Source organism: Podarcis muralis, chromosome 1 (assembly GCF_964188315.1).
Source record: "Podarcis muralis chromosome 1, rPodMur119.hap1.1, whole genome shotgun sequence".
Classification (NCBI taxonomy): Eukaryota; Metazoa; Chordata; class Lepidosauria; order Squamata; family Lacertidae; genus Podarcis; species Podarcis muralis.
Genome location: NC_135655.1, coordinates 72,336,851 through 72,346,676, shown reverse-complemented (window position 1 = coordinate 72,346,676; position 9,826 = coordinate 72,336,851). Strand labels below are relative to the sequence as shown.

General features: G+C 42.1%; 1 protein-coding gene across 2 annotated transcripts; it reads right to left on the bottom strand.

Moving 5' to 3' along the window:
• Window positions 1-6,607: 6,607 nt before the first annotated feature.
• RMP24 (ribonuclease MRP subunit p24) lies at window positions 6,608-9,675 on the bottom strand. Of its 2 annotated transcripts, XM_028733094.2 has the most exons (3): window positions 9,468-9,675; window positions 8,115-8,206; window positions 6,608-7,590 (listed from the first exon to the last, which is right to left on the bottom strand). In XM_028733094.2, exon 3 carries the CDS (start codon window positions 7,476-7,478, stop codon window positions 6,870-6,872), a length of 609 nt encoding a protein of 202 aa, XP_028588927.2. In that variant the 5' UTR covers window positions 7,479-7,590; window positions 8,115-8,206; window positions 9,468-9,675; the 3' UTR covers window positions 6,608-6,869. The 2 variants fall into 2 exon arrangements, with proteins under 2 accessions (XP_028588927.2, XP_028588937.2); XM_028733104.2 differs by lacking the exon at window positions 8,115-8,206.
• Between the last annotated feature and the right edge of the window lie 151 nt (window positions 9,676-9,826).

The window sequence follows — 9,826 nt, the reverse complement described above, 5'->3', positions numbered from 1 at the left end:
AACAATGGAAGAGGACTGGAAAAAATTTAAGGACTATTTGCAAAAACATTATAAGTTGTATGAATGTTAAGAAATATGCACGATTAGGAAATTTTTGCTTTAGCAACTTGTTTAGGTAAACTGAAAATTAAGACAAGAAAAAAGAGGTGGTAATATGAATCAACTTTATTATGTTAATTTTAAATGAACAAAGCTGGGATATGAGATTGTGAATTTGGGAACATAATAACTGAAAGATACAGTAAGTTAAGAAACAAGGTAACAAATTGCTGAAACTTTTATTGCAAAGAACGCAGAGTCTGGAGGATGTGGGGAAGTCCATTTGGAATACTGAAAAAATTATTGAAAGTTGGATTGAAATAACCTTTTTTTTATTATCTTTCTTTGTATTTGTTTCTTGTACTTTCTTATTTTTATCTTGTGTATATGAACCTAAGAAAAGAAACTCAATAAAAATATTTTTTAAAAAAGAAAAAAAGAAAATCACCATTTTATAGTTCAAATCGGGATAAATAAATACAGTAAATGGACAAAAGTACAAAGATTCACAAAATGTTCAGGGGAATGCTTACCCCTGCGTCCCCCCAGAAAAAAAACACTGGCCAGAAGCATCCTGAAGGGACAAACCAAGGCTGCAATCCTGTGGAGGACTAATGGGCTAACTGTGCCCCTGAAGGACCAGGTGCGCAGCCTGGGAGTCATTCTGCACTCACAGCTGTCCATGGAGGTGCAGGTCAATTCTGTGTCCAGGGCAGCTGTTTATCAGCTCCATCTGGTACACAGGCTGAGACCCTATCTGCCTGCAGACTGTCTCACCAGAGTGGTGCATGCTCTAGTTATCTCTCGCTTGGACTATTGCAATGCACTCTATGTGGGGCTACCTTTGAAAGTGACCCAGAAACTACAACTAATTCAGAATGCGGCAGCTAGACTGGTGACTGGGAGTGGCTGCCAAGACCACACTAACACCGGTCTTGAAAGACCTACGCAGGCTCCCAGTACATTTCTGAGCACAATTCAAAGTGTTGGTGCTGACCTTTAAAGCCCTAAACTGCCCTGGTCCTGTATACCTGAAGGAGCGTCTCCACCTCCATCGTTCTGCCTGGATACTGAGGTCCAGCACCGAGGGCCTTCTGGCGGTTCCCTTGCTGCGAGAAACCAAGTTACAGGGAACCAGGCAGAGGGCCTTCTCGGTAGTGGCACTCGCCCTGTGGAACGCCCTCCCTCCAGATGTAAAAGAGAAAAATAACTACCAAACCTTTAGAAGACATCTGAAGGCAGCCCTATTTAGGGAAGCTTTTAATGTTTAATAGGTTATTGTATTTTAGTGTTTTGTTGGAAGCCGCCTAGAGTGGCTGGGGAAACTCAGCCAGATGGGCGGGGTATAAATAATAAATTGTTGTTGTTGTTGTTGTTGTTGTTGTAATTATTATTAAATCAATTACCTGGGAGGAGTAAGACACATTCAATTCAATGGGACTTTCTTCTAAGTAATGATTGTTAGGATTCAACCCTAAACCATATAAATATAGAAATCATGGTTTTGTAGAAATGGACAGGTAAGGTAAAAGACCACTGGATGGTTAAGTCCAGTCAAATTCGACTATGGGGTGCAGTGCTCATCTCCACTTTCAGGCCGAGGAAGTCGCTGTTTGTCCAGACAGCTTTTCCAGATCATGTGGCCAGCATGACTAAACCGCTTCTGGTGCAACAGAAACACCGTTTACCTTCCTGCTGCAGTGGTACCTATTTATCTACTTGCACTGGCAGGCTTTTGAACTACTAGGTTGGCAGGAGCTGGGACAAAGCAATGGGAGCTCACCCCGCCGCACAGATTCAAACTGCCAACCTTACGACAGCAAGCCCAAGAGGCTTGTTGGTTTAGAACACAGTACCACTATGATTGAAGAGATCACTAAAATCCAGTTCTATTCATTCATATATGTAAGCATTGAATATTTTGATCTAGGGGCATCTGAGTGTTGGATAGAACTAGCCAAAGTTCAGCTCATTTATTTCAAGGGAAGGGGAAGAAAGCACTTACCACACATTCAGTCCTCCCATTAAAACCAACAAGACTCACGAATGCTTAGTTTGGCTTAGTTTACAACCCTTGTTTCAATTTTTGCTCTGTTAGACAACTGTCTCACTGATAGAGGTAGGAAATGTATAATATTACCACTCCAATCAGTAAGGGACAGAGCATCTGAAATCAAAATTTAATTCCAATCACTGAAGCTTTAAAAAAATAATGCCCTTTTACAATTTGGTTAGAATTCACAGAACGCTAAAGTAAAGATGAGCTTTGTTTGCCTGCGCAGCTGGTGAGAAGCAAGAGAAATAATTGGATTTTATTCTTGTTTATCCATATATATCCTAAGGCAGCTTTCATGTTTTGCTTCTAGTTCAGGAGCAATGGATCACGCTGACTCACAACTGCCAATAAAATACTGGAAGCCAGGAAAGCTTACTGTAAGAAGAGTTTCCATTGCCAGGGGTGTAATTCTCAAAATACATTCATTCACATGCAGAGGCAGAAACTGGAATCCCATTTATTAGAACCGCAGCCCAACTCAGACAGTGTGGCAAGCTATTTAAAAATCAGTGCTCTCAACTATATTGATGCCATCAAAAACATGGAACTAAGATTTCTTTGAGGGGGTTTTGGGAGACATCTCATCATTTATCCAGTATGAGAAAGGCAGGTTTCTATTCTTTGAGCAAACCAAGCTGCTCACCATCAGCTGGAAGAGCTCCTTACTGGTTTACTTCCACCAGGATTGGGGAACCTTCAGATGTTGTTGGAGTCTCAACTCTCATGGCCAATGGTCAGAGAAGCCCTGCCTCATCACATCTCCTGACTGTGACACACAGTAAGACAAAGGGACCCCGACCATTAGGTCCAGTCGCGGACGACTCTGGAGTTGCGGTGCTCATCTCGCTCTATAGGCCGAGGGAGCTGGCGTTTTTCTGCAGACAGCTTCCGGGTCATGTGGCCAGCATGACTAAGCCACTTCTGACAAAACCATAGCAGCGCATGGAAACCTTCCCGCTGGAGCGGTACCTATTTATCTACTTGCACTTTGACGTACTTTCGAATTGCTAGGTTGGCAGGAGCAGGGACCGAGCAACAGGACTCACCCCATCATGGGGATTCGAACCACCGACCTTCTGATTGGCAAGCCCTAGGCTCAGTGGTTTAACCCACAGCACCACCCGTGTCCCTGTAGTGACATGAAAATATGAAACCCTGCCTAAGAGATAAAATTCAGCAAAGTAATCTTGACACCTCGGACCAGAAATTTAGAAGCTAATCTCCCTGTATTAAGATGTTTTCTCTCTTTACCTTCTCCTGCTGCCATGAGTTACGGAAACATTTTAAAAACTGAATTGTTTCACAACAATTCCCTGATTTGACTTTGAAAGCTGCCCAAGTATCACACCATTTGATGATTAAAGCATATGGGGTTGCATGCAAAGTGACATGCCCTGACAGCACAAAGGATTTCCACTTGAACAGCGTGACATCCCCCATATCCTCTCCCTGTGGAACCCCTAAAATATGTTCTAGAGGTTCCCCCCGCCCTCCAGAGCAGATTTGGGGAGCGCATGGCAGGAGCAGGGGAAATTCTTATTGCATCAGCAGAAATCCTTGTATTGACAGGGCATACCCTGTTTAGGGAATTTTTAATGACTGATGTTTTAATGAATTTAATCTTTGTTGGAAGCCGCTCAGAGTGTCTGGGGAAACCCAGCCAGATGGACAGAGTATAAATAATAAATTATTGTTATTAAATTATTATATGTTAATTGGGTACCTCCCATTTTTAAAATATTTTTAAAATAAAATCAGTGCTCTCAACTATATTGATGCCATCAAAAACATGGGACGAAGAGAGGCTTTTGAGAGCCATTTCACCATTTATTCAGTACAAGAATAAAAAACCCATCATTTGACAGTATTTGGTCAGTTAAATGCTACATCCCAATGAAGTGATTTTATTGTGCATTGCTTTGCACTGACTTACATTGAACCTCACCTGCTCACTCAGTTTGGAGAGATCCTTTTGGAGCTCTTCTGTTTTCTTGGGTTCTCATAATTCCAAATAATTGGATGCAATTTGCCACTTTAGTGCTCCCCCCTAAATTCAGAACATTTATGAATTAAATAGTATAAACTATCCCAATTGCTATTTTGTACATCCCTCAATTGTGAAAAACACTCATTTATTCCAACGTAATCAGGTATTGGTCTGTAAAAGAGCATCCCCTCTTGTCCCATGGCTGGGAAATTTACTCTAGGGAAGTCAAAAGTCCTAAAACATACATGGACCAGAGAAGATGGTCAAGTTCTATGGGGGTAGAGGTAACAGAACACTGAAGCCATTCTACAGGCTATAAAGAATGAGATGATAGTGAAATCCTAAATTACAAGGAGCAGTTCAGCCCGTAGAGGTTGAGGGGGGTCATGGGTTTTTTCCAGCCCTCCACTCCTGCCACAATAAAAATATTTCTCCATATGGTAAGGTGGCTCATCAGAGAGTGGGCTCTAATTGACATGAAGATGCCAGGTTTCCCTTCCCCAATGCAATTCCCCCACCTGAAGTAAAACAGACCAGAATTCTGCCATTTCATCCTACGTATTTTGTGGAACAGCTAGCCATATTCTGTGGAGATGGCGTCCCATACCAAGTTGAAAGAACTGACTTCATCTAGTATGGCAGTTCCAAGTTTGGCAGGATTTTGTCAGAACATCCTAGACCTCCTATGACTCTTTAAATAAACTTTAAAAAACCCATTTACCATCACAACTGTGGTATCAGAAAGCTAGAGAAGACTTGTTGCTTGCTGATCCTGCTGGAGCACCAAGTTTGGTTTGAGATGAAGGAGTGCCATCTAGTGATCAGATTAGCTGTGTTGTTTTTTTAAAAAAGCCAGTACATGGTAGGAGGATTTGTGGAATCCTAAATTCCACAAATCCTAGTTTATAAAACCAACTCCCTCATCCCCAAACTCTTGAGTTCCACTTCCTGGAACTGTGCAAATCAGTAATTTACCAAAAGGGGCAGACATGCACTCAGAATTAAGGATCTTTGCATCCATCTTGGCCCAGGGAACTGAACTCACATTCCTCCCCTCCACCCTTATTCATTTAAGCAGCCTCATTTGTGGGTGGGGAAGTTCTTGCCATTACACAGGGGGGGGGGGAATGACCCTGCATGCCTCTAGATCTGGTGTGGCTACAACTCCTGCCATTCCTGACCTTTGCTCATGCTGGCTCAGGCAAGTGGGAATTGGGACTCCAGCACCTGGAAGGTCAGAGGCTCCTGACCCCTTTATCAAACCATTGTGAAGTCAGAAATCTTTTTTTGGTTACTGCAAAACATCTAGAGATCTATTTTCTACCCACCTCTAGCACAATAAATCGCCACCTTCTCTCACTTCCACGGGTGTGCATGTGTGTACTCATCTCCTCATCCCAGAGGGAAACAAGCTTTTCTCCCGTGTCAGTACAGGAAAGAGACAAGAAAGCTTCTCTCTCTCTCTCTCTCTCTCTCTCTCACACACACACACACACACACAGTTGGAAGTTTGAGTGCAACTAAGCTTGCAGAAGAGGGGTTTGCATAAAGACAGAGAAGTCAGCATAAAGGTACAGTGATAGTCTGGGAATATAATAAATAATAATAAATAATAATAATAAATAATACTAATAAATAATAATATATTACTTATATCCCAACCATCTGGCCACGCCTTCCCAGCCACTCTGGGCGGCTTCCAACAGTATATTAAGAACACAATAAAACATTGAACATTAAAAACTTCCCTAAACAGGGGAATATGAAGGCTCCTCGCTCTTTCTCTGTTTAGACTGATAAGTCTTAGGTTGTACCTCCCTCACATTGACAGACTTCAAGAAGTCAGCTGGGAGCTATCCTGAGTAAAAGGAGCAAGGATGGCTGCCTTTCTTTAGTTTGTTAGGTTAGAGAACTTGAAACTTCCCTAGCCTAGTTATTTACTTCATACAATCAACTACTTTGTTATTTTTCTTACTCTACAAGCATCTCTGTGTGTGCTTGTTTATTTGCCTAGCTGGAGTACCAGCAATGATTTTTCAGAAAGAGCTAATGAAGTGTGGAGAAGTGGGGTTCAGAAATAAAGAGGGACTCTCCCAGAAGCAAGAATGAGGTCTGGAGTCATACGGAGCAGAGCAGAGGAGGCAAGAGGGAGGTGGCATTCACCAAACTAGGTTAGTGAAAACCTGGGGTGTCTCCCGGTGCCACCATAACATTTTCTTAAGAGCATTTTGCTTAGTGAAAAGGCATATTGTAAGCTAAAAGAAAGTTGAGATGTCACCCTTTCATTAGAACATTAAAGGTTTCCTGAGAATAATGATGGAACAAGTGGGAAACAAAACTAATTAAGCAATTAGTTTTGCTTCCCACTTGATTTAAGCAATGGTGCAAATGGACCCATAGTCTCAGTCTTCAACTCAGGACTTGCAAGAAATGTAATGATCTGATACTGTACATATTCTCACATAGGTCTTCCTGTTATAGGAGTTTTTAGAAATCATGTGGGGGGGAGTAAATATACAAACAGCTCTTTTTAAACGCTTTATTCATCATTCAAAAAGAAAACATTCCATAATCTTTTTACAAAAAAAAGGCTTTGGAAAGACGGGGTGGGGGGAACGACAGTTCCTGCCCCCGTTTTTCCAAGTTTTTTCCAGACCTTTGCACCTCTAGTTTCACAGCACTTTGCTCCATGAAAAACTATAGTTAACAAGTAGGAACAGGCATTCTTAAGGGATGCATTCCTTTAATTAGCTGCAATTATGTTACATCAATTATTTTTTAAAAAAATTAAAGTGATAGTAAGAAGTTTTTGAGGTCCCCCTTATTACTTTTCTTATTTTCTTCAAGATGAAGCAGTCTTTTCAGCTGTGCGAAGTGGTCTTTGATGTTTCTCTGAGTCCTGGAGGAAGAACGAGGTGTTGATTGACCAGATGACGTTCTGGAATTGGGTGTCCCTCTGTTGGATCCAGAATGATGGTGGCTGACAGATGTGGTTTTGTTTGAAGACTTCCCAGCTGATGCCTTTCTGCCCAAACCTTCTCTACTCTTCCCAGAATGCCTTGTTGTTTTCCCACATGCACTGCAGGTAACCAGCAGGACATTCTTTGCTTCCTTGTACTTCTTCAAAAGCTTTGTTTGTTTTAAATTGAGTTTGTAGCCCTTTGCTTCCCGTTTAAGTAGTTTTTGTATCTGTGGAGTCACCCTCTTTTTAGGCATTAGACGTACCCTAACATTACCTGGAAGGAGAAACTGGAAACAGTAATGACACACTCGGTTCACAGAATCTTGGGTTTTGTCTTCTCTGTTGCTGAGTGTCCACAGTAAAAACCGTGCTTGGGCAGGGCAAGTGTCTGCCAGCTGCCGTGCTGCATCTTCCAAGTAATGCGGCCTGCCCATCGTCTTGAACAGATCCAAATGTCTGTGGCAAATGGATGAGCTTCAAAGCGAGCGATGATGGAATTGGCCAGGACTCCAGCAGCCTACTCTCTGGCACAAATTATGTGACTGCCTGCAGAAGCAAAGTTAAAATAAAATAAATAAAATGTAAGAAACAGATTATTGCAGTTGGATTAATAGCTTGCAATGCAATACATGTAAGACCATTTAACAGATGCAATTAATATTATTTTCCTCTGCAGAGTGAACACACATTAGGTTTCATTGGTGTGTTGTGCCCGTCCCTGGTACTCTGGATCAGTCATCACTTGCCATCAAGCACAAGTGTCTTCACCATTTTCTCTCTTTCAGTGTTGTTAACTGTGAAGGATAAACGAATATTCCCAAAATTATGACTGGCTGACAAAGCAATTATTATTTGAGGACATTCAAACAATGTGCAGCCGAACACACATTGTTCTTATGTTATGCATTTTAATGTTCTTTATATTCTAAATCACCTGTGATCCCCAGATGAAGGCCAGAATATACCGTACATTTAATAAATACATAAATAAATCATATGGGACCCATTCTCTTGCTGTTCAAAAGGGTTGATCAAGGAAGGCTGAAGCAAGAGAAAAAACAACAACTTACTATCTGTCTGAACTTCAGCTGGGGAGTTGCCTCTGCATCAGTCACCCCACACTTGCAATCAAAATTTGTATTAGAAAGGCTTTAGACAGCACCTGTATGAGAATTCAGAACAGAAAATTCAAGTAATAAAACCAAATAAAAACAGGTACTCCTAAGAGTCTCAAAGAGAAGTAATCAAATCACTAGCCCTGTATGAACAACTATGGAATTTCAAGTTACTGACTCTTTGGCCGAGCTGACACGCAATGGGGGTCATAATTTAAAGTTATGTGCGTGGATCTTAGGCTTGTGTACCCTCCCAAAAAATGCTTAGCATGAATGTAATCCTCTATCCCAAATTGCAGCCTGATTTGGCATGGTCAAGGACAAAATAATCATGTGGTTCTGATGACTATAAACTGACCCCTAGGTTACTGAAAGGGCTACATTATTGGGGCTGGGGGAGTCAGAAACTCTGGCTATAGCAAAAAGGATCAGCTACATAGCAGACCATCACTCAGCACAAAATGATCACATTGTGTGCGGGGGTCACATTCCAGGGCTGGCAGGTATACACAAAACACTTATACCTGAACCACCCCCGTACGACCATCCTTACTTTCCAACATGTGGTCATACTGTACAGAAGATTAAAAAGATGATTCTGTAGGGGTCTCACAGGCTTTTGCAAGAGTAGCATAAACTAGTTGGCTTAGGTGAGCATAAGGCCATGAGTTTAACAAGTATCAGACTGCCAACAAGGTCAAGCTAACCTGAATCAAAGTTTCCATATGCCAATGTCAATTTACCGTTGTGTGACTTTACATAAAGTTTACTGCCAACTACTATTGCTGCAAGAACGATGCTGGCATGATCCATTTCTGCACCAGTACTGAAAAATAGCTTTGTTGTGAAGCTATGACCACAAACCAAATCATTTTTGTATTGACCCAAAACAAGCTGAAAAAATAATTGATTGTAAACCTTTGGAAGTAAACCCATGCAATGAAATGGAATTTACTTCTGAGTAAACACACACCAAGAATGAAGGCAGCGGCCTTAAGCAGAGTCAAACCCTTTGGTTCATCTAGCATTCATAGCTATCAACTTCTCTCCAGGGTTTCAGACAACAGTCTTTCCCAACCCTACCTAAAGATGCCAGGGCTCTTCCACTATGGGGTACAGTACATATGGCACACTTGCCACACGCACCCCATCCAATTTGTAGCACTTTAGCAGCTCGAATGATTGGCGGCGGTAAAAGCAGAAGCCCAGCGAATGACTGAGTTAATGAAAGAAAGGCAGCAGGATAAACCCCAAGCAATAACAATCAATGAAGAACGGATACAAAATGGGGCACTCAAAGAAACTCACCTTGTCAGCTCAGCAGGTACCCCCACTCGCCCCCCCCCAAAAAAAACCCACTCTCGGGAGAACAACAACAACAACAACAGTAAAACCCGAATCCTTCTCCGGCAGAGGACCGAACTAACACAGCATTTTAAACCCGAGATGAAAACCCCACCGCTCTGTTGCACAGACACGTGGCGAGCAAACCCCTGTTCATGTCACGTGGCGCGTCGGAACACGTCCTCTCCGGAAGAAGAAGGGCGCGTGCGTGCTTCCGCATGGAGCGGAGTGGCGGAAGTGACCTCACGCTCATTTAAACAAAAAAAAACAACTGGTTGACGATTACGAGGTGATATAAGAGGTGGGAAGAGGAGCTTCGGGGC